Source organism: Hemitrygon akajei, chromosome 8 (genome assembly GCF_048418815.1).
Source record: "Hemitrygon akajei chromosome 8, sHemAka1.3, whole genome shotgun sequence".
Classification (NCBI taxonomy): Eukaryota; Metazoa; Chordata; class Chondrichthyes; order Myliobatiformes; family Dasyatidae; genus Hemitrygon; species Hemitrygon akajei.
In genome coordinates this window covers 165477336-165502805 of record NC_133131.1, presented here as the reverse complement: position 1 = coordinate 165502805, position 25470 = coordinate 165477336, and the positions used below count along the sequence as shown (strand labels likewise).

At 41.0% G+C, this 25470-nt stretch overlaps 1 protein-coding gene across 1 annotated transcript in view; it reads left to right on the top strand.

Annotated features, from left to right (window-relative positions):
- The window catches only part of LOC140732397 (obscurin-like), a 530964-nt gene that overhangs the window by 98236 nt on the left and 407258 nt on the right, over nt 1-25470 (top strand). The window contains exons 18-24 of the mRNA XM_073054987.1: nt 1148-1309; nt 1500-1604; nt 6987-7253; nt 9916-10185; nt 12297-12563; nt 20659-20925; nt 24023-24289. Of these exons, the coding sequence (XP_072911088.1) occupies nt 1148-1309; nt 1500-1604; nt 6987-7253; nt 9916-10185; nt 12297-12563; nt 20659-20925; nt 24023-24289 (1605 nt within the window). The remainder of the gene's footprint in view (nt 1-1147; nt 1310-1499; nt 1605-6986; nt 7254-9915; nt 10186-12296; nt 12564-20658; nt 20926-24022; nt 24290-25470) is intronic.

Below are 25470 nucleotides of genomic sequence, written 5' to 3'. Positions count from 1 at the left end.
TATTGTATGTAATTAGTTTTGCTACAACAAGTGTATGGGACATTGGAAAAAAAAAGTTGAATTTCCCCATGGGGATGAATAAAGTATCTATCTATCTATCTATCTATCTAATTCATTGCCACAGTGGTTGTGGAGGTGGAGGGTGACAGATTCTTGATTAGTCAGGACATGAAGGAATATGGGAGAAGGCAGGAGATTGGGACTGAGAGGGAAATGGATCAGCCATGATAAAATGGCTGATCAGACTCGATGGGTCAAATGAGCTAATTCTGCTCCTATATCGTATGATCTTAATTTAAGGTGAAGGTAGAAAGATTTAAAAGAGACCTGAAAGGTAACTTTTTTGCTCAGAGATTGGTCGGCATATGGAACATGCTGCCGGGGAAAGTGGTAGAGGCAGGTATACTAACGCTGTTTCAATGACATTTGGACAGGTTTATGGATAGGAAAAGGTTTAGAGGGAGATGAGCCAAATGCAGCTAAATAGGATTAGCTCAGGAAGGCACCTTGGTTGCAGAGGATAAATTGGGCGAAAGGGCCTGTTTCAATACTGCATGACTATACCGTACAATTTATCTCTAATGAACTTGCTATATTGTCCAAGCAGTTAGAGGTTAGAACTTATTAAATAGATACAGTTAGACAGCAAGTGCAATTTCTACCATGCTCCTTTATGGAAGGATTGAAAATCAAATAAGGAATTCTGGTTTAAACAGCTAGACCAGTAGTTTGGTTTGTGGATTTACAAGGTTGACATTTGTTGTGCACACTGATTGCTCACTGAACCAATTAGTTTGCAAGCCATTTCAAGGGCAGATAAGTAGTAAATACACTGGTGAATGTACAAGAATGGCATATTTCATGCCCTTGAAGAACATTTAACACACCAGAATAGCTTTATTTGTCAAATGCATTGCTTGCATCAAAAACCAACAAAGTCCAAGGATTTGGTAGAGGTGTATATACGACCATAAGATATAGGAGCCGTATTAGGGTCATTTGGCCCAATGAGTCTCTTATTATCCCTCCCAACCCTATTCAACCACATTCTGTAAATTATGCTTGAAAATTGTTACTGTAGGCAAGAAGTTCTATGCAGGCAAATTCAAGTATTAAATAGAAGATTTACTACTTTGTTTTTCTTTAGCTCGTGATATCAAAGTAGTTCGGCCTTTGGAAGATCTGGAAGTGATTGAACAGGAGAGTGCTTCCTTCTTATGTGAAATTTCACATGATGAAGTCGATTTTCAGTGGTTTAAGAACAACATAAAAATCAAGGCTGGGGATAATGTGAAATTACGTCAAGAAGGTAGAATTTTTCTTGATTATTTTAAAGTGAAGATTTTAGATTGGTATATGGTATTATTCAAATATATGCTTCCAATAGGAATTAAGTACTGTAATGCCCAGTCAGTGGATGCTCTAAAGCCCCATTTTGCACACATCCATTTTATATTTTCAGTTGCAGATCTAGATATAACCAACTGTTTTGTATATAGGAAGGAAGCATATTCTACTCTTTAAATCAGTGAAGCCTGAAGATGCTGCAGAGATCAAGTTTGTTGCTGAAAGTGCCACTTCCAGAGCTTTCCTTCGAATTAAAGGTAAGAATTCTTGGAGGAGCAATGGGGAAACTTTGAGAGAAAAAGCTCTTGTACTCTATATTACATAAACACAAGATATTCTGCACAGGTCTGTACATTTCAATGGAGTCATAACGCAAAGATTTTTACTCCCTCAGGTTGTGGGATGGAGGTGAGATTTAACTAAATTCTAATGCTGAAAATACAGAGCAACACAGAGAAAATGCTGGAGGAACTCAGCAGGTTAGAAAGTATTTATGGAGAGAAATAAACGGTTGGCATTTTTGGCTGAGGTCCTTTATCAGGACTGGAAACAAAGGGGGAAGAAGCCAGAGTAAGAAGGAGATGGGATGGAAATGAGTAGAAGCTTGCAGGTGATAGGTGAGTCCAGGTGAACTAAAGCTGGGAGGTGATAGGTGGAAGTGGTAAAGGGCTGGAAAAGATGGAATCTGATAGGAGAGGAGGGTGGACCCTGGGGGAATGGGAAGAAAAAAAGGGTACCAGAGTGAGTTGATAGGCAGGTAATGATAAAAGAAAAGGTAAGAGGAGAGCCAGAATGGGGATGGAATAAGAGAGAAGGGTGGAGGGGAGAAATCACAAAGTTTGAGAAATCAGTGCTCATGCCATCGAGCTGAAGGCAATCCAGGCAGAATATGAGGTGTTGCTCCTTCAACCTGAGAGTGGCCTCATCGTGGCAATTGAGGAGGCCAAGGACCAACATGTCAGAATGGAAATGGGAAGTAGAATTAAAATGGTGGACAGAGTGAAGGTGCTCGATGAAGCAGTCCCTCAATCTACGTAGTGTCTTACCGATGTAGAGGAGGCTGCACCAGGAACACTAGGTATAGTGGATGACCCTCGGACATACTTTCACTCCATTAGCCTATGTATGCATTCAGCACGTCATTCTTTGCCACTGCTGTTTGCAATAATGTGACCCCATACCAGCCAAATCTTTCCATTCCAACTCTTTTCTGCTTTCTGCTCTGTGACTGCTTCTCCTCTGTCCTCCTGATCTACTCAGTTCCTACACCCACCCCAGACCCATCATCGTACTTCTTTCCCTCCTCCACCCACTCTATCTGCCCATCACCACACACTCCCATTCTTTTCACCCCTCTATTCCCATTTGCCTCACTTCCCTTACTTGATTCCATGCTCCATCCTTCTCTCATAGCATATTTCGATATCAACAGCCCTTTGTCACCTCCATCTATTACTCCCGGTCTCTATCACTACTTCCACTCTTCCATCTTGCCTATCATCCCTCTCACCTGGATCTATCAATTGATTGCTGTATCTTGGTCCACCCCATCATTTTACCTTTTTAAAATTATTTTATGTTGGTTTTTCAGTCCAAATAATGGATCTTGACCTGAAACGTTGACTGTCCATTTCCCTCCACTGATGCTGTCTGATCTGCTAAGCTCCTCCAGAATCTTGATTGTTGTTTAATATTCTGGTGAATCTCCTCTGCACTGTCTGTAACACAATAACATCCCATTCAACCAGAACTGCATATAAAACTCCAAATGCAATCTAACCACTGTTTTATAAAGTTCCATTTTAACATCCCAACTTTTATATCCTTCTTTACCTATGAAGGAAAACCAGCTGAATTGCCTCAATCAGAACCTTATTTGCCTGCAATATGACTTTCAGTGAACTATGGTTTTAAGACTTTGTGATTATACCTCTTTAATTTTGGATTTGCAATCCAAATTAACAATTAATATAATATTTACACATTTAACATAATTTACTTTTCATTTTAAAATCTTTTTATTAATTATTGAAAATTAACAATAAAAGATACATTAAGTCAATATGACATTATGTACAATAAGAAATTAAACAAGCAAATAACTGATTAACAAAGCTAGGCAATATATCAATAATAATTAGAAAAAAATAAAGTGTTAGAAATATTTTTTGAAAGAAGATGAAGGGGAAAAAAAAGAACCCCTACTAACTGGGAAAACCCCCAAAAAAAACCCATTGGGAGCACAACCCTGGAGCTATATATCATACAAGCTTCCATTAAAAAAAAACATCAATCCGCCAACTCAATTCCATTTAAAGAAAAATCGGAAGGAAACCATGTTAATTAACTCAAATCAGATGATAGTAGCGGGCGAGTGAACCCCAACTTTTCTCAAAATCAAATCGAGGATCAAAAGTTCGACTTTTGATTTTCTCCAAACTAAGACATAGCATCACGTGAGAAAACCATTGTATCAAAGTAGGAGTGGAAGCACCTTTCCATTTTAACAAAATAGCCCTTCTGGCCAATAATGACCGGTTCAGAAGCAGATAAAAACCTGGCCAGCAGGAGCCATCTCTGCTCTTCAAGACTGCTTTGAGCACACTGACTAGCACATGTTCAGGGAGGCTGCAACCGATGGTGACTCTAGCAACTTAAAGGATACACAGCATCAGTACATCAGCAAGTGCATTGATGATGTTACTCTGTCCAAGACCATCACTATATGCGCTAACCAGAAGCCATGGATGACCTCAGAGGTGCGTGCGCTGCTGAGGTCTCGCGACTCCGCCTTCAAAGCAGACAACAATGCAGCTCTAACAACAGCAAGGGCCAAACTGTCCTGAGCCATCAGAGGGGCAAAGCGTGCACACACCGAGCTAATCCACAGCCACTTCCAGGACAGCGGCAACACGCGCATGTGGAAGGGCATTGAGGACATCACCAATTACAGGACAACATCACTTGACTGTGCAGGTGATGCCACCCTCCCAGATGTGCTGAATAACTTCTACACCCGGTTTGAGGCAGAAAATGACGTGGCGGCGAGGAAGTCCACCCCTCCTACAAATGACCAGGTGCTGTGTCTCACCGTGGCCGATGTGAGAAGAACCCTGTGCAGGGTCAACCCACGGAAGGCTGCTGGACCAGACTTCCTGGTAGAGTGCTCAGCAGATGTGCAGACCAGCTAGCAGATGTTCTCACTGACATCTGCTCGCTTCAACATCTCCCTGAGCAGCGCCACCGTTCCAACGTGCTTCAAGGCCGCCACCATCGTCCCCGTGCCGAAGGAGTCTTCAGTGTCCTGCCTAAATGACTACCGTCCCGTTGCACTTACATCCATCATCATGAAGTGTTACAAGAGGCTCATCATGAGGCATATCAAGACCCTGCTGCCCCCCTCACTGGATCCCCTGCAGTTTGTGTACCGTCTCAACCGCTCAACAGATGACGCCATTGCCACCACCCTCCACCTGGACAAAAAAAACACATACGTTCGGATGCTGTTCATAGACTTCAGTTCAGCATTCAACACAATCATCCCTCAGAAACTGATTGGAAAGCTGAGCCTACTGGGCCTGAACACCACCACCTGCAACTGGATCCTAGACTTTCTGACTGGGAGACCTCAGTCAGTCCAGATCAGGAGCAGCTTCTCCAACACCATCACATTACACTTGATCTTAGCCAAAAGGCCGAGAAGCGATCCAACACCATCACATTGAGCACGGGGGCTCCCCAGGGCTGCGTGCTCAGTCCACTGCTGTTCATTCTGCTGACCCACGACTGTGCTGCAACACACAGCTCGAACCATATCATCAAGTTTGCCGATGACACGACTGTGGTGGGTCTCATCAGCAAGAACAACGAGTCAGCTTACAGAGAGGAGGTGCAGCGGCTAACAGACTGGTGCAGAGCCAACAACCTGTCTCAATGTGAACAAAACAAAAGAGATGGTTGTTGACTTCAGGAGGGCACGGAGCCACCACTCTCCACTGAACATCGACGGCTCCTTGGTAGAGATTGTAAAGAGCACCAGATTTCTTGGTGTTCACCTGACGGAGAATCTCACCTGGTCCCTCAATACCAGCTCCATAGCAAAGAAAGCCCAGCAGCGTCTCTACTTTTTGTGAAGGCTGAGGAAAGTCCATCTCCCACCCCTCCATCCTCATCACATTCTACAGGGGTTGTATTGAGAACATCCTGAGCAGCTGCATCACTGCCTGGTTCGGAAATTGCACCATCTCGTATTGCAAGACCCTGCAGCGGATAGTGAGGTCAGCTGAGAAGCTCATCAGGGTCTCTCTTCCCGCCATCACGGACATTTACACTACAAGCTGCATCCGCAAAGCAAACAGCATAATGAAAGACCCCACGCACCCCTCATACAAACTCTTCTCCCTCCTGCCATCTGGGAAAAGGCACCGAAGCATTTGGGCTCTCACGACCAGACTATGTAACGGTTTCTTCCCCCAAGCTATCAGACTCCTTAATACCCAAAACCTGGACTGACACCTTGCCCTATTGTCCTGTTTATTATTTATTGTAATGCCTGCACTGTTTTGTGCACTTTATGCAGTTCTGGGTAGGTCTGTAGTCTCATGCAGTTGTTTTTTTTTTTTCTGTGTTGTTTTTTCTGTAGTTCAGTCTAGTTTTTGAACTGTGTCATGTAACACCATGGTCCTGAAAAACGTTGTCTCATTTTTACTATGTACTGTACCAGCAGTTATGGTTGAAATGACAATAAAAGTGACTTGACTTGACTAATGTAACAAATGCAATTACATGTTGGTCTGATGGAGAAATACCATGAATATACTAAGAGATTATACCCAATAAAACTGTCAGTTTATTAGGTTGTAAATTCATTTTTAAAACTTTAGAAATTATAGAGAAAATAGACTTCCAAAAATGTTTCAGAACTGAACACGACCAAAACATATGTGTCAATGTGGCTGTCTCGGTTTTACATCTGTCACACTGACTATCAACATTAAGAAACATTTTAGACAGTCTCCCCTTTGTCAAATAGTAACGATGTACAATTTAAACATTTTAGTTTAATTTATTGAAATTATTTATTTAAACCTTCATTAAGTGATCCTACCTTTCTTCTTTGGAGGAATAAAGGAGTTTATTCCTTCATGGATCTGTTCCAAGATGGCTGATTGATGTCTTTTGAGAAATTAGTAACTAAATACTCTCTCTCGTATTCACATTTCCTGCGATATCTTCAGGTCAGGCATTTCTTACAAAAATACGTAAGTAATTTTCCATATATACAAGATTCTGACCTGTTAGATATTATTTTTAAAATGAATCCTTTAGTGAAAGGTTTTATTGGGAAAATTTATAATTTATTGTTACAACAGCACAATTACCCTTCACTTAAGATTAAGCAAGATTGGGAGAGAGAGCTTAACATGACCCTGATAACAGAAGATTGGTTGTGAATTTTGAAGTTGGTTAACTCTTCTTCGATTTGTGCCAATCACTCTTTAATTCAATTTAAAGTTGCACATTTAACATAACTGACATAACCTAATTTATGTTAACTGACAACTAACGTAATATTGCTTTCTATCACTATTCACAGTTTTAATATTGACATCAAACTATTGTTCACATATCTATTTCAGAATTACCTGTTAAGATTGTGAAACCCTTAAGGGAGAAAATAGGCATGGAGAAGCATCGTGTCTTTTTTGAATGCAAAGTTTCTAGAAAAAATGCTGTGGTCAAATGGTATTATAAAGGAAAGGAGATTCATCCCAGTAAGAAGTACGAGATTGTGAGTGAAGATTTGCACAGGAAGCTCATAATAAATAATATTGCTTTTGAAGATGAAGGCAACTACACGTGTGATGCTGTAGATGACAAAAGTACTGCCATGTTGTATGTAGAAGGTATGAGTTTGGAAACATCAATTTTGGAATGTTTCATCTGTTTAAAGAAGAGTGAAGTTAAAAATAAGGTTTTGTTTTTAAAATATATCCCAATGCTTGGCTAAATAGGGCAGTACATGATAGAGTCATGGAATCATACAGCACAGAAACAGGCCTTTTGACCCAACTCGTTCACACCAACCAGGATGTCCATGTAAGCTAGTCCCATTTGCTGACAGTTGGCCCAAATCTCTCTAAAACTTTTCCGTTTATGTATTAGTTGCAGTGTCTTTTAAACGTTGTTGTTAATGTACCTACCTCAACCACTTTCTCTGGCAGCTTGTTCTATAAACACACAACTCTCTGTATAAACAAGTTGTCTCTGAATTCCCTTTTAAGTCTTTCTCCTTTCATCTTAAACTATGCCCTCAAGTATTTGACTCCCTTTCCCTGGGGGGTGGGGGGTGGAGAGGAGGATTGTGTACCTTTCTATGTCTATCATGATTGCATACACCTCCATATTGTCACTGCTCAGACTCCTTTGGTAGAGCAATGAATAAAAACTGAGCGTAGCAAACGTAGATTGCTCAGCCTTTCCCTATAACTGAGCCCCTTGAGTCCTGTCAATATTCCTGTTAATTGCCTTTGCACTTTTTCTATTCAATGTCATTTTTCCTTTAACAGGGTAACCAAAATTATACACTATTCTCCAGGTGTAGTCTCACCCATGTTTAATACAATTGCAACATAACATCCCAAATATTAAACTCAGTGCCCTGTTGATGAAGGCCCGCAAAAAAAGCCTCTTTCACCATGACCACCTGTGATGCTATTTTCAGGGAGCTATGTACTTGTACTTTTGGGTCACACTATACTGTACTGTGCCCATGACCCTAGTCTTCACTGTGAAAGTCCTAGCCTAGTTTGACTTCCCAAGATGCAACACCTTGCACTTACTGGTTTGGACAGTATTTGCTGTTCCTTGGCCCACTTATCTAGTTGATCAAGATGCTTTTGTAATTTTTGATAAGCTTTCTCACAGTGTTTGAAACCATCTTTTTTAGTGTCCCCTGCAAACTTACTGGTATTGCATTATCCATTCTCACACAAATGATTCCTATGAATGATGACATCAGGCACAACCTCAAACCTCGTGGCACACCATTAGTACAGGCCTTTGGTCTGAGAAACAACCTTCCACCATTACCCTCTACTTCTTACCATTCCTAGTTATGTATCCATTTAGCTATCTCTCCCTGGATCTAATCCAATGTAACTTTCCAGACTAGACTTCTAAGTGAGATCTTATAAAGGCCTTTCTGAAGCCCATATTATTAGAGAACATCTATTGTTCTTGCCTCTTCTTACTTGCCTCTCTAAAAGCATTACGATATTTGTAAGACATAGTTTGCCCATGCAAAAAGCCAGGCTGGCTGTTTCTAAACAATCCTTTCTTTTTCAAATGGTGGTAGATCCAGTCCTTTTGAATCCTCTGTAGTAACTTTACCACCACTGATGTTAGGCACACTGGCCTGTAATTTATTAACTTGTCTTTGGTGGCCCTACGTGACGGTGCAACATCAGCAATCTTCCAGAACTTCATAATATAGCAACCATTCTACATTAAAGTTCAAAGTACCTTTATTATTAAAGTACGTATAATTAAGCAACTGTGTGATTCGTCTGCTTACAAGCAGCCACAAAGCAAGAAACCCAAAATAACCCAATTAAAAATAAGACCAACACCCAACGTGCAGAGAGAAAGAAACACAAATCGTGCTAACAATAAAAACAAGCAATAGCATTGAGTCCGTAGACCCAGGGCAGCTGGAGTAGGCCCATACAATCAATGCTATTAACATTTAAAATCCATTGCTTCTTGATCCCTTCTTTAGGTTGCTTTATTTCTATACACTATGATGTCTAAATAGAGTGGGTGTGCAGCTACAATTTTATACTGCTCTAACTGGCAAATTAAAGATTAACTTGAGAGGTTGTCACACACTACAGTTTTCCTAAAATTTTGTGACTTAGTCACATAGTCTCTGATCCCAAGTGATCAAAAAATATAAAATGTACTGATGGAAATCCTCACTAAATGCTGAGTGTAAACTTAGGAACTGTTTTGTGGAGCTCCATTTACAATGATATCATTGAGCTTCTGGTTACATTTCATTTCAATTCTCCTTTGTATTCCCACACTGATTTGCCTGTCCTCTGACTTTCTCATTATGGTGAAGTCAAATGCAAACAAGAACAGCACTTCATTCTACTTGTGTAGTCCGCAAACCAATGGTATGAACGCTGAATTTTCCAGTGTTACCACTTTCAGGGAACAGTGGATTTCCAAGATTCAAATTTAAATTTCACATTTATTTATCACATGTACATCAAAACATAGAGTGAAATATGTTGTTTGTGTTAACAACCAACACACTTGAGGGCATTCTTGGGGCAGCCCACAAGTGTTCCCACACATTCTGGCACCAACACAGCAACACACAATACTTTGCAGAACAACACAGAACACAAAATAGAACACACCAAGGAATAAAACAATTCGCACATACACAGTCCTGCAACCCAAGGACAGGCTGTCTTCAGCCTCCAGCAGACTTGCACTCTTTCTCGCAAACTTAGACTCCTAGATCAATGAATTTGTTTAAATATGCTTTATTGACAGAGCAATCAATTACCATCAATAAGGCAATATCTGATGTGGAAGTGACTGAGCCAAACGATGCCAGATTTGAATGTGAGCTTTCAGTTGCTGATGTGAAACCTCCAAAATGGATACTAAATGGTGAAATACTTCATCCATCTAAAAATGTGGACATTGAGCATTGTGGCACTATTCACCGCCTTATCCTGAAAAATACATCTTGCAAGATGACCGGCATAGTACAATTTATTGCTGGGAAATCAAAATCTGAAGCAAGATTAACCATTAAAGGTATTCAAACACTATATAGTCTTGGATGTTAGCATATGGTCCTACAGGCACCTGTACATTTAATCTCACGGTGAAACATAAACCATCCGTTGCCTCTACATATGCTGACTGGCCCGATGTGTTCTTCCAAAAGATTATATTTTGCTTTAGTTTTTAGTACCTTGCTGCCATACCCATATTACTCATGGTTTCTGACATGAATATTGGCATGTGTTGGGCATGTAAAAATCAGGTGTGAGAAAAAGTTGTTCCTCAAGTCCATTTTAAATCTTTCCCCTCTCACTTTAAACCCGTGTCCTCTAGTTTTATACTCCTCTGTTGTGAGGGATAAGGACATTCACTTTATCTGTACTTCTCTTGATTTTGTTAACCTCTATTAAGTCACTCGTGGCTCATGGCAAAAAATGATGTAAATATCTCTGCCAGGATCCCTGCAGTTTCTTTGCCAGTTTTCCACAATGACCTAGGATACACAGGGTCAGACCATCTTAATAAGCTTTAAGTATGCCAGTTCCTTCTCTTTAAAATTCTGGAAGCATCATGGAGCACTACAACATAGAAGCAGGCTCTTCAGCCTGTCGAGTCCATGCCGAACTGCTATTCTGCCAGGTCCCATTGTCCCAAAGCTGCATCATGGTCCTCCATACCCACCCCATCCTTGCACCTATCCATTCTTGTCCTAAGTGCTGCAATCGAATCTGCGTCCACCACTTCCATTGGCAGGTCACTCCCCACTCTCAACACCTTCAACGTGAAGAAGTTTCCCCTCAGGTTCCCTTTAAATATTCCAACTTCCTCCAATATTCCCTCTAATTTTTTTTTAACGCAGCTGCGTGGACCAACTATTGCTTTGAGCAGGAAAGTTTTTTTTGTAATAGAATGAAAATTTAAAAATCACATACTTTTTTCTTATTGAAGGGCATTATGAAATACAGTACAACAAAAGTATCTCATGTTTGTAGACTTTTTCTCATTTGTCTTTCTTAAAATCCATTGTCGATAAACACTGTCCAGATTAATTTCACATCCAGATGAAAGATACATCTTAATCCTCATTAGATCCACTTAAATATTTCACTTCTAGTCTGTTTCTGAATATATATCTAATTGAATTCATAAGACTGAATCCAAGTTCAGTCAGCACTAGAAGCTTGAAATGTTCCAATGATGTCAACAAGAATTGACATTTCTTCAAATTCTTTATTTTAAGCATATAGTTCAACACGTCAGTGAACGTAATTATTAAACCAATCTTGCCTTTCTCAGAAACAAAGAAATTGAAATCATAGTATTGCTGCAATATTTATGAGGCAACACTGTCGTCGCATATAAAAGAAAATTCCAGCTGTGTGTGATTATTTCAATTACTGTACAGCTATGCACCCTTGTAGCTTAGAGGTAACAGTGCCATTCATCCTTCATCTATGACTTTTAGTTCTAGTCTCACCCAACCTCAGTGAAAAAAGCCTGCTTTCATTCACCCTATCTATATCCCTTATAATTTTCTATACTCTATCCCTTCATTCTCTATGCTCCGGGAAATAAAGTCTGAACCTACTGAATCTCTTCATATAACTCAGGTCCTGAAGTCCCTGCAACATCCTTGTAATTGTTTTCTGTACACTTTTAATCTTATTGATACCTTGCCTGCGGGTAGGTGACCAAAACTGCATACAATACACCAAATTTGGCCTCAACAATGTTTTATACAACTTCAACATAATATCCAGTTTCTATTATCAATAATCTGATTAATGAAGGCCAATGTGCCAAGAGCTTTCTTTACAACCCTATGTACACCTGTGATGCCAATTTCAAGGAATTATGGATCTGTATTCCCAGATTCCTTTGCACTTTGTTGAGATCCTCCTTGGCTTTGGGACTTGAGATCACTATGCAGGCCTTGTGTTCCTTCAATCAATACCTGTTTTTCTGCTTCTCTTTTACAAAAGCTCTTAATCATTCCATATCTACAACCTAGCTTTTGGCCACCTGTCCTGTTATCTTATTGAGAGGCTTTGTCATTATCTTGTGAATCATTGCAATAAAGGTGCCACAGAGATGTAAGTTGTTGTTCAATAGCTTTAATTGTAAGTTTACATATTTTTCAGAGCCTCCATCAAAGGTAGTGAGAGAACTACAGAACATAACAGTAGAAGAGAAGAAGTCTGTTACTTTGAGCTGCGAGTTTACACCTACTCCCAAGGTGGTTAGGTGGTACAAAGACCAGAGCTTAATTGAATCTTCTGACAGATTCAAATTCAAGCAAGTTCAGAATGTGGTAGAACTTTCGATCTCAAATCTCAGCCCTGAAGATTCTGGTAAATATAGCTGCAAGTCAAGTAATGCACAGACCACCGCCACGCTCACAGTTGAAGGTAAGAATTTTTATCTGACAATAAAACTATCAACATTTTACTAATAAAAAAAAATAGAAAAAATTCAGGTCAGGCAGCTTTTGTAAAAAGAGAAAAATAACTAACATATTAGATCGTAGATCATTTCAGAATATCCTCTTTTTGATTTCAGATCTGCAGCATCTGTGCTTTTGTGATTTATTTTCAGTAAAAGCTGAGAATCAGAATCAAATTTATTATCACTGACTTGTATGTCATTAAATTTGTTGTTTTACAGCATCAGTAGGGTGAAGTCATAAAATTACTACAAATGACAAAATAAATAAATAGTTCAAAGAAAAAGGAATATTGAAGCAATGTTCATGGATCATCAGAAATCCAATGCCAAAGGGGAAGAAGCTGTTCCTAAATTGTAGAGTTGTCTTCAGGCTCCTGTTCCACCTCAAATATTTTTGTTCATTATTATTCTTTGAGACACAACACTGCATGTGGTTGGAAGCAGAGCAAAAAAAAACCTATCTGCTGGAGGAACTCAGCGAATCAGGCAGCATCTCTGGAGGCAAAGTGAAAGTCAACATTTCTGACTATCCTCTTGCCTCCCCAGACCAGCTGAGCTCCTTCTGCAAGCCTTTCAGCCATTCAGTTTCCAGAAATATCCCCTCTTCTAACCACTTGAGAGCCAATTTCATACATGGATGACTACAGGTAGTCCCCGAGTTATGAACGTCCGACTTACAGACAATTCGTACTTACAAACCGAGGAAGGAGAACACTGTCCACCATTTTAAGTCGGATTGCGACGCCGTCCGCCATTTTAAGTCGTTGCCGTTGACACTGTGTTGAGTGTTTAACTTTGTATTTGGCTTAAATTTTTCTTAGTAAGATTCACCCTGACCCCCCCCCCCCCCCCCCCCCCGGTTCCAGTAGGCTGGTGGTGCAGTGAGATCAGTGCTGGGTTGGAGAACGGACTTTCCAGAGTTCGATCCAGTGAAAGACCGCTCGCAGTGTTTCTGTTCCATTGACGGGAAGCCATCACGATTGAAAATAAAGTGGAAATAATAAAGCGTTTGGAAAGAGTTGAAACACCATCAGTCATTGGAAAATCGTTAGGCTACAGTCAGTCAACAATTGGAAAAATTTTAAAGGATAATGGAAAATTGAGAATAATGGAGCATGTGAAAGGTGCTCCCCCGATGAAAGCTACAATTATTACTAAGCAATGCAGTGGTTTAATTATTGAAATACATACATTTCTTAAGTGTTTTATATCCATAGAAACTTAAAATATAAACTATATACTAAGACAAACGTTTGACTAACTGACACTAAGTAATACCGGACGTACTTGATCCGATTTCCGTACAAATCCGACTTAAAGACGGACTCAGGAACGGAACTCGTGCATAACCCGGGGACTGCCTGTATCTATTTCAAGTTTCATTCTGGTAAAGGATAACATCATGTCTTCAACACTACGGGAATGTTTTTCAGATAGTTAGGCAGCTTTTAAAAAAGATGAATAAAATTATAATATTAAACCTGAAGGCAAGTAGAAAAATGCAGAAGTCTTTCAACTATGTATTAAAACTAACACTAATAGTACAGTTTTCTCACTGACACCTTATATTTGCACTCCTGACCCAATTGATGCATAACTTGATGACACAATTGAGTCTAACTTAACAATTGGTGCTCAGTCTCTTATGACTGGATGAAACCCAATGGGTCTTGATGAAATAAATGGACCATCTTGACTAATGATATTAATATGTGAAGGTCTAAATGTTCCAGGGTAGTTTAAGGTTATTGATTTGTAAGGACAACAAAAATTAAGGGGGAGAAGAAGGGAGGAGAATAGTGGAGCAGACTTGATGGGCTGAATAGCCTAATTCTGTTCCTAGTATCTTAAAGACTTGGAATTATGTGTTTCTTGATAGTGCTCATAATTCCTAATGAATAAGCTATGAAATAACCCAATACAATTACACAAATATACATGTGTTGGTCTTCATAAACAGTATCTATGTTTCAAAACAATGATGGATCAATTAGCCTGTTAAAATAATTCTGCCACACTAATTTGTTTTGTGTTACTTTATTTCCTATCAAGGGAGGCTTAAGGAAGTAGGTGACTTACCTTGTGAATTATTGATTTTGCTATAGAACATAGAATAGTACAGCACAGTACAGGCCCTTTGGCTCACAATGTTGTGCCGACCCTTAAACCCTGCCTCCCATATAACCCCTCACTTTAAATTCCTCCATACACCTGTCTAGTAGTCTCTTAAACTTCACTAGTGTATCTGCCTCCACCACTGACCCAGGCAGTGCATTCCACGCACCAACCACTCTCTGAGTAAAAACCCTTTCCTCTAATATCCCCCTTGAACTTCCCACCCCTTACCTTAAAGCCATGTCCCCTTGTATTGAGCAGTGTTGCCCTGGGGAAGATGTGCTGGCTGTCCACTCTATCTATTCCTCTTAATATCTTGTATACCTCTATCATGTCTCCTCTCATCCTCCTCTCCAAAGAGTAAAGTCCTAGCTCCCTTAATCTCGGATCATAATCCATACTCTCTAAACCAGTCCTGGTAAATCTCCTCTGTACCCTTTCCAGTGTTTCCACATCCTTCCTATAGTGAGGCAACCAGAACTGGACACAGTACTTGAGGTGTGGCCTAACCAGAGTTTTATAGAGCTGCATCATTACCTTGTGACTCTTAAACTCTGTCCCTCGACTTATGAAAGCTAACACCCCATAAGTTTTCTTAACTACCCTATCTACCTGTGAGGCAACTTTCAGGGATCTGTGGATGTGTACCCCCAGATCCCTCTGCTTCTCCACATTACCAAGTATCCTGCCATTTACTTTGTACTCTGCCTTGGAGTTTGTCCTTCCAAAGTGTACCACCTCATACTTCTCCAGGTTGAACTCCATCTGCCACTTCTCAGCCCACTTCTGCATCCTATCAATGTCTCTCTGCAATCTTCGACAATCCTCTACACTATCTACAACACCACCAACCTTTGTGTCATCTGCAAACTTGCCAACCCACCCTTCTACCCCCACATCCAGGTCATTAATAAAAATCACGAAAAGTAGAGATCCCAGAACAGATCCTGTGGGACACCACTAGTCACAACCCTCCAATCTGAATATACTCCCTCCACCACGACCCTCTGCCTTCTGCAGGCAAGTCAATTCTGAATCCACCTGGCCAAACTTCCCTGGATCCCATGCCTTCTGACTTTCTGAATAAGCCTACTGTGTGGAACCTTGTCAAATGCCTTACTAAAATCCATGTAGATCACATCCACTGCACTACCCTCATCTATATGCCTGGTCACCTCCTCGAACTCTATCAGGCTTGTTAGACATTATCTGCCCTTCACAAAGCCATGCTGACTGTCCCTGATCAGACCATGATTCTCTAAATACCCATAGATCCTATCTCTAAGAACCTTTTCCAACAGCCTTCCCACCACAGACGTAAGGCTCACTGGTCTATAATTACCCGGACTATCCCTACTACCTTTTTTGAACAAGGGGACAACATTCGCCTCCCTCCGGTACCATTCCCATGGACAGACAACGAGGACATAAAGATCCTAGCCAGAGGCTCAGCAATCTCTTCACTCACCTTGTGGAGCAGCCTGGAGAACATTCTGTCAGGCCCCGGGGACTTGTCCATCCTAATGTATTTTAAGAAATCCAACACCTCTTCTCCCTTAATATCAACATGCTCCAGAACATCAACCTCACTCATATTGTCCTCACCGTCATCAAGTTCCCTCATTGGTGAATACCGAAAAGAAGTATTCATTGAGGACTTTGCTCACTTCCACAGCCTCCAGCCACATCTTCCCACCTTTATCTCTAATTGGCCCTACCTTCACTCCTGTCATTCTCTTGTTCTTCACATAATTGAAGAATGCCTTGGGGTTTTCCTTTACCCTAGTCGCCAAGGCCTTCTCATGCCCCCTTCTTGCTCTCCTCAGCCCCTTCTTAAGCTCCTTTCTTGCTACCCTATATTCCTCAATAGACCCATCTGATCCTTGCTTCCTAAACCTCATGTATGCTGGCCTTCTTCCACCTGACTAGATTTTCCACCTCACTTGGTTCCTTCACCCTACCATTCTTTATCTTCCTCACCGGGACAAATCTATCCCTAACATCCTGCAAGAGATCCCTAAACATCAAGCACATGTCCATAGTACATTTCCCTGCAAAAACATCAACCCAATTCACACCTGCGTGTCTAGCCTTATAGCCTTATAATTTGCCCTTCCCCAATAAAAATTTTTCCTGTCCTCTCTGATTTTATCCTTTTCCGTGATGCTAAAGGCCAGGGAATGGTGGTCACTGTCTCCCAGATGCTCACTCACTGAGAGATCTGTGACCTGACCTAATTCGTTACCTAATACTAGATCTAATATGGCATTCCCCCTGGTCGGTCTGTCAACATACTGTGACAGGAATCCGTCCTGGACACACTTAACAAACTCTGCCCCATCTAAACCCTTGGAACTGATTAGGTGCCAATCAATATTAGGGAAGTTAAAGTCACCCATGATAACAACCCTGTTATTTTTGCACCTTTCCAAAATCTGCCTCCCAATCTGCTCCTCAGTATCTCTGCTGCTACCAGGGGGCCTATAGAATACCCCCAGTAAAGTAACTGCGCCCTTCCTGTTCCTGACTTCCACTCATACTGACTCAAAAGAGGATCCTGCTACATTATCCACCCTTTCTGCAGCTGTAATAGTATCCCTGACTTGTAATGCCACCCCTCCCCTTTTTCCCCCCTCTCTATCCCTTTTAAAGCACTGAAATCCAGGAATATTGAGAATCCATTCTTGCCCTGGTGCCAGCCAAGTCTCTCTAATGGCCACTACATCATAATTCCATGTATGTATCCAAGCTCTCAGTTCATCACCTTTGATCCTGATACTTCTTGTATTGAAGTACACACAATTTAGCCCTTCTACCTTACTACCTTTACACCCTTTATTCTGCTTCTCTTTCCTCAAAGCCTCTCTATATGTTAGATCTGGCTTTACTCCATGCACTTCTTCCACTGCTCTATTGCACCCGGTCCCATCCCCCTTGCAAATTAGTTTAAACCCTCCCGAACCATGCTAGCAAACCTACCTGCAAGGATATTGCTCCCCCTCGAGTTCAGGTGCAACCCATCCAATCTGTACAGGTCCCACCTTCCCCAATGATTCAAAAATCTAAAACCCTGACCCCTGTACCAACTCCTCAGCCATGCATTCAACTGCCATCTCCTCCAATTCTTACCATCACTATCACGTAACACTGGCAGCAGTCCTGAGAATGCCACCCTTGAGGCCCTGTTCTTCAGCCTTCTGTCTAGTTCCCGAAACTCACACCTCAAGACCTCATCCCTCTTCCTGCCTATGTCATAGTATCACGACTTCTGGTTGCTTTCCCTCTCGTACCATGATGTCGTGCACCCAGTCAGAGACATCCCGGACTTTGGCACCCGGGAGGCAACAAACCATGCGGGTGTCCTTCTCATGTCCACAAAATCTCCTGTCTGCTCCCTTGACTATCGAGTCTCCAATGACGACAACTCTCCTCTTCTCCATCCCATCTTTCTGCGCCACAAGTTCAGACTCAGTGCCGGAGGCCTTGCCACCGTGGCTCACCCCTGGTCGGTCGTCCCCTCCAACAGTATCCAGGACGGTATACTTATTATTCAGGGGTATGGCGACAGGGTGCTCTGTACTACCTGTCTACTCACCTTCGCTTTCCCCCTTCTGACTGTTACCCAACTACCTGCTTCTGGCAGCCTAGGTGTGACTACTTCCCTGTAGCTCTCATCTATGACTGCCTCATTCTCCCTTATGAGTCGAATGTCATCCAGCTGCTGCTCCTGATTCCTCTCACGGTCTTCCAGATCGCCCAGCCGCATGCACTTCTGGCAGATGTGACTCTGCAGGAGAGGGGAGTTCCCTCAAGACTGCCACATCTCACATGAGAGGCACATGGAGGCATTGTAAAGCCTAACTGGGAGCAAGCTCGTCCTCCGCCTCTTCTCGTCGAGGCCTCTTGAGTCAAAGCCTCAAAGGTCCACTCCTTCATTGGCCCACTCACTCACTGGCTGCTCCGCTTGAGCTACCCCTCTGTTTATTTGTTTGCGCTTTTCAAACTGCTTGGTCACCTGACCTTGATTGCCCAATCTGCTGCTATATTTTATAGGGAATTGAATATGACAAGTGTTCAAACATTGTTTCAAGTTCAAACAAGTGTTCAGACTGTCATTCAGTGCATATTATTTACACATTCCTAATGTTCAGGTGCTTTGATAATTATTTGGGAGTGTTGCCATTCTCTAGTTCTGGCATAGTTTCTTATTGCAATGCCGAAAGACTGGTGCAGTGCTGCTGCAGATAGTGCCTCTAAATCGTAGCTACTGCGACCAAGGTTTGATTCTCATTGTTAGTGCTGAAAGTGCAGAGTTTGCACGTTCTTCCTGCAACCATATAGGTTACTTTGAGCGTCCATTTCCTCCTACAACCGGAAGATGAGCTGGTTGATAGGCTAAAGTGGTAAGAGAACTCCTTGGAGGGATGGGGTGCTAGGGAGTGTTTGTGGTGTTGGCAATAATGTTCATGCGTCGGGGAATAGGTTGCATGGGAATAAGTATTGGTGTTGGTTTGTCATTGCAACATGTACCAAGATACAGTGAAAAGCTCCTCTTGCATACTGTTCATACAGATCAAACAATCGCAAAATGCATTGAGCTAGAATAAGGTAAAACTGTAACAATGCTGAATAAAAATATGCAGTCTAACAGCAAGTGGTTGTCTTGGATGCTTTTCTTGCAGTCACAAGGCCTTGTTGGACATTGGTAATGTACTCTTTTCCATAGATGCTGCCTGACCTGCTGAGTTTCTCTGACATTTTGTGTGTGTATGTTTATCCATCTTGTTGTATAAAAAGTCTGTTCAAGAGTTTGATAATGGTGGTGTAGAAGCTGTCCTAGAGCCTGTATACCTAGGTTTTAGTATCTTCTGCCCATTGGGAGAGGGGAGAAAGATAATGTTGGGGTAGGTGTGGCCTTTGATTATGCTGGCTGCTTTACTGATGCAGCGAGAAGTGTAGACAGAATCCATGGGGATGTGATGAGTTCATCCCATGATGTGATGAGCTGTGTCCACAGCTCTCTTGTAGCTTCTTGCGGTCACATGTTGAATAGTTGCCTTAAAAAGGTGTCATGTATCCAGATAGAAAGCTTTCTATGGGTGTATGGCGAAGGTTGATGGGATAAGTGAAGGAATAGGATTGATGGGATTGCTCTCAGAGTCAGCATAAACACGATGAGTCGAATAGCCACCTTTTCTGATGCAAATTAAGTATGGAAATTTGGCTCATTAGGTCTCTACTGCCTCCTAGTGGGGCAATCTCATCACCCCTCATCTAATTTTCTCTTTATCTTCAATTTATTTCCATCCCATGCATATCAGCTCACCTTTTATGAATTTTTACATTTAAATTCACATTTGAGAAGTGGAGAGTAATCGGGAAAGTTGCAGACTTTATATAGACAACACTCATAAAGACAGTATTGAAATTCAGTAAAAACACAAAATGCTGGCAGAACTCAGCAGGCCAGACAGCATCTATGGGAGGAGGTAGTGACGACGTTTTGGGCCGAAACCCTTCATCAGGAGGGTTCATTGAAATTCATTGGAATTCAGTTCCTAGAATTGTTAGTCTGTAGCACTGACTGCTGCCCTATTGTCCTGGTCATTTTGAGTCCCTTTCTTTAAGCTGCACCTAAGACTTTAAGTTCAACTGTAGACTCTAAACCTTTTCAGTTTTCTTCCGTTAGTGTGAACCTTTTTCCTTATTTATTGAACTTCGTTTAGTCATTTTCTTGTGGAACATCTTGGAACATTTCATCTCATAAAAAATACTGTCGCTGTTCAATCATGTCTCCTGGGAATCTGGCAGTGACTTAACAATTCATCCCATCACTGAGTGAGGCTCCTGTGCTCGGAATGAAAGTTTTTGCCATGGAATTTTAAGTATTTATGTACTCAAACTAGAATATTAAAATAATAATGTTTGTATTTGTTTCTGCAGCTTTAAAAATAGAAATAACAAAACACTTGGAGGATGTAGATACTGAAGAGGAAAGCAATCTTGTATATTCATGTGAGTTGTCCCATGATATTGATGAAGTGCAGTGGTATCTAAATGATACTCCCTTACTCTCAAATGACTTTAATGAGATAAAGAAAAAAGGAAAGAGACACACATTGATTTTGAAAGGTGTAACGCCAGAAGATACAGGAACAGTAATGCTGAAAGTTAGAAATGTGACAGAAACAGCGCAGCTGAATGTACGAGGTAAGGACTGCTCAAATGGAAACACCTAAGTACTCAAAGCCTTGCCTGTCTTTTCTATTGTAATTTCACTGTGACAAAAGTCTTGTAATTTGCAATAACCTGCATATTGAGTAAACATTTGAGGAAACCTTTCCTGTTCATATAGAAGATCTAGATTATTAAGGCAGTCCCATCATCACAGAAGTCTATGTCAGTTACTGCTGAGACATCAACTTATTGCAATTGTTTTAAAAAAACACTCACTGCTATTTTAATGTGCTGTAAACTTGTTAAGAATTCGAAAGCTGAGTCTCTTGTGAAGGGTCAAGTAATTTTCCATTTGTCAGCAGGTGAGAAAAGCAAGAAACTAGCATGGTATGTGCTTAGTTCCACTGAGAATTTTCTGCACAAAACACCTTTTTTAGTTGTTCTCTTGGGATTCAGCTTCTGACAACATTAACCCGAAATTGCACTGGCCTTTGTAAAGATATTTAAAACATCCTTAGCCATGCGTGAGGTGCCAGATGATTTGAGAAAGCTAATTTGTTCCGTTGTTTAAGGTTCTAAGAGTAAGCCAGGAAATTATAGACCAGTGAACCTAACATCAGTAGTTGGAAAGTTATTGGAAAGTATTCTATGGGATCGGATATTTGAATAGGCAATAACTGATATGGGATAGTCAACATGGCTTTGTCTGTGGTGAGTCATGTCTAATCCAAATTAGCAATTTATTAGAGAATTTAGAGAATTTTTCAAGGAAGTAACCAGGAAAGTTGTCTACATGGGCTTTAGCAAGGCTTTTGACAGGGTCCTGCATGGGAAGTTGGTCAAGAAGGTTTAGTCACTTGGCGTTCAAGTTGAGGTACTAAATTGGATTAGATTTTGGCTTTGCAGAAAAAGCCAGAGAGTGTTAGTAGATGGTTGCCTCTCTGACTGGAAGCCTGTGACTAGTGGTGTTCCGCAGGGATTGGTGCTGGGCTCATTGTTGTTGGTCATCTATATCAGCAATGTAAATAATAATGTGGTAAACTGGATCAGCAAATTTGTGGATGACTCCAAGATTGGGTTGCAATGGACTATCAAAGCTTGCTGTGGGATCTGGACCAGCTCAAAAAATGGCATATGGAGTTTAATGCAGACAGTTGTGCATTGTTGCACTTTGAGAGGACCAACCAGAGCAGCTCTTCTACAGTGAGTGATAGGGCACCGAGGAGAGTAGTAGAACAGAGGGATCTGGGAATGTGGATCCATAATTCCTTGAAAGTGACGTCACATAGGGTTGTAAAGAGAGCTTCTGGCATATTAGCCTTCATAAATCAATGTATTGATACAGGAGTTAGGTTGATTTGTGGACATTTTTGGAGATGTTGGTGAGGCCTAATTTGGAGAGTTGTGTGCAGTTTTGGTCCCCTATCTGGAGGAAAGATATAAATAAGATTGAAAGAGTACAAAGGAAATTTGCGAGGATGTTGCAGGGACTTGAGGATCGGAGTTATAGGAAAAATTGAATAGGTTAGGACTTTATTCCCTAGAATGTAGAAGATTGAGATGAGATGAGGTATACAAAATTATGAGGGTTATAGGTAGGGTAAATGCAAGTTGTCTTTTTCCACTGAGATTGGGTGGAAACATAACTAAAGGTCATGGTTGAAGGTGAAAGGTGAAATGTTTAAGGGGAACTTGAGAGGAAACTTCATCACTCAGAGGGTGGTAAGAGTGTGATAAAAGCTACCAGTGCAACTTGTGGATGCAGAGTTGATTTCAACATTTAAGAGAAATTTGGATAGGTACGTGGATTGGAGGGGTATGATCTGTGTGCAGGTCGATGGGAGTACGCATATTAATAGTTCAGTATGGACTAGATGGGCCAAAAGGCCTGTTTCTGTGTTGTAGTGTTCTAATCCTGCTGAAAATATCCAGCTGGATGTTCCTGTCAGGTTACTGCTCAAATGGTTCTTGTGTGTTGTTGGAGATGTATGAAGGAAATCTCCTTGCTGTTGGGATTCATGTGTCAAAATTTGCCTGGTCAGTCAGCACCCAACTCAAAGGACAGACTACTCTCATTCAGTCCCTTTGTAAATGAGTGTTGTTTCTATGCAGAGCATAATGACATTGGCAGATGTATTGACACAAGTGCTGAAAAGGTATACAGTAAAACTTCCATAATCCTTCATCTGCCTGTATTGTGCTAAAGGTTTTCTATGTTTCTATACTAGGCAATTTCTAAGGTAAGGACATGTTTGGCACAGCTTTGTGGGCCCAAGGGCCTGTATTGTGCTGTTTGTTTTGTATGTTTCTATGACTTTATGACATTGTTAGTATCCTCTCAAATTGTCCTTCCCAAGTTTGAGTGGAAGAAAAATAAGGCTTGAAAGACTCTGAGGTTGGTTCACTTATCTATCCAATTCAGTTGGAGGATTTCGGAGAAAAAAATAAGAAACATATAAGAGTTCAGTATTGAAAATACAGTATCTATATAGCACTCACATTACACATGTTCAAAGGTTGTTTCTCATCAGTGTCAAAGGAGCGATTCTTTACCAACTTACCAAGGCTATACCAGAGAGTTTTCTGATAATAAAAATTGATGCTAAGATCCTGTAATGCTTGCATCACTTCCATATTTGAGAGACACCTTTCAGTGGAAGCAGACACCATTGATAATATTCACGATCACCTCCAGGACTTCAGACACCATTTGGCCAAATGAGATAAAGAGCATTTGAAGATCAAGACCTCAAACAACACAAAAGCCATGGTCTACTGGACAGCTGTAATTCTTCCCCTTTCATGATTCCATGATTCCAGCAATAATCCAGAGTTTTCTGCTTATGCATTAAAAAAGAATGGGCTCAATAGGTTCATGCCTCATACCAAGAAAATATCAGGCAGAATAGCAGTAATATCCTATCAAATGCCTGGTTTAATTTTGTATTTGGTGTAATTTCAGCTAGAAATAATCTGAGTTTATTTATTCTGCATGAAGTCACAATTGGATCATGTTGTGTCTAAAAAGCAGGCATTATACAGTCTGATTTCTAGGCTTCTGAATGCCAATAAAAATGTCAGTTATACAAGGGGATTTTGAAAATTAAGTTTTTTTTCTGTCTCATTGCAGAAAAGCCTGTGGTTTTCATGAAATCTTTGGATGACGTTGTTGGGGAGGAAAGAGGAATGATTTCACTGGAGTGTGAAGTATCTAAACCCAAGGTCAAACCCGTCTGGAAAAAAGATGATGTGGTTCTTGGTTCAAGTGACAAATATGAAATACTGCAGGCTGGAAAAACACTTTGTCTTATGGTACATGACCTGAATAAAGGTGACGCAGGAGTGTATACTTGTGACATAGGCAGTGATAAAGCAAATGCAAAGGTCACTATACAAGGTAGGTATTACCATTAGATGTCAAGTTTAGATTGGTAACTAATTTTTAAAACAAGAGGAAGAAATTTCTGTGCAGCCTCCAGCCTTATGGAATGAATATTGATTTCTCTAACCTTGATAATTTCCCCCCTTTCTCCTTCTCTTTTCCTTACATGCCCATCACATCCCTCTGGTGCCCCTCCTCCTTCCAATGAACACACACAAAAATGCTGGAGGAACTCAGCAGGCCTGGTAGCATCTATGGAAAAGAGTAAAGAGTTGACTTTCTGGGCTGAGACCCTTCATCAGGATCTGATGAAGGGTATCGGTCCAAAATGTTAACTCTTTATTCCCTTCAATAGATGCTACCAGGCCTGCTGAAGTCCTCTAGCATTTCGTGTGCGTTGCTTGGATTTCCAGTATATGTAGATTTTCTTGTGTTTTTGTCCTGTGTTCCCTCCCTTTTGATTGGTTTTGTTCACTGCTTTTTATTCCCTCCTTTTTTCTATTACGAAATTCATAATATCTTTTCATACTATTTTATGCAAATAAGCTATCTGAGGGAACTAAACTTTGGTAATTTTGTATTTTTATATTCCACTAAATAAGCTTGTGGAAACCTAGCTGTCAGATTATATTAAGAAATGTAATGTCTGCTAACATCATTGTAACGGCCATCGTCTGAGTGGACAGAATCAGAGTAGTGATCTTTGAGCTTTCAGTCAGAGAAATCAAAGAAAAGAAAAGCTCTAGGTTAAGTTTTCTTTTCCTTCCCTTCTTTATATCTGCTCAGTTAGAACCATAGAGGTGCTAGGCAGGATAGCTGAATGCTCCTCTTATGGGATGTGGGAAGGCAAGGAGTCCTCCAGTGTCCCTGACGACTACGACTGCAAGAAGTGCATCCAGCTACAGCTTCTAATAACTCGTGTTAAGGAGCTGGAGCTGGAACTAGATGAACTCCAGATTATTCAGGAAGCTGATGGGGTGATTGATAGGACATATAGAGAGGTAGTTACACCAAGGGTGAAGGACAGAAGAAACTAGGTGACAGTCAGGAAGGGGGAAGGGGTTAAGGAACCAGTGCAGAATACCTCTGTGGCCATTACCCTTAACGACAGGTTGATCACTTTATATACTGTTGCGGGGGTTGACCTAACAGAGAAAAGTTACAGTGGTTGGGTCTCTGGCTCAGAGTCTGCTGCT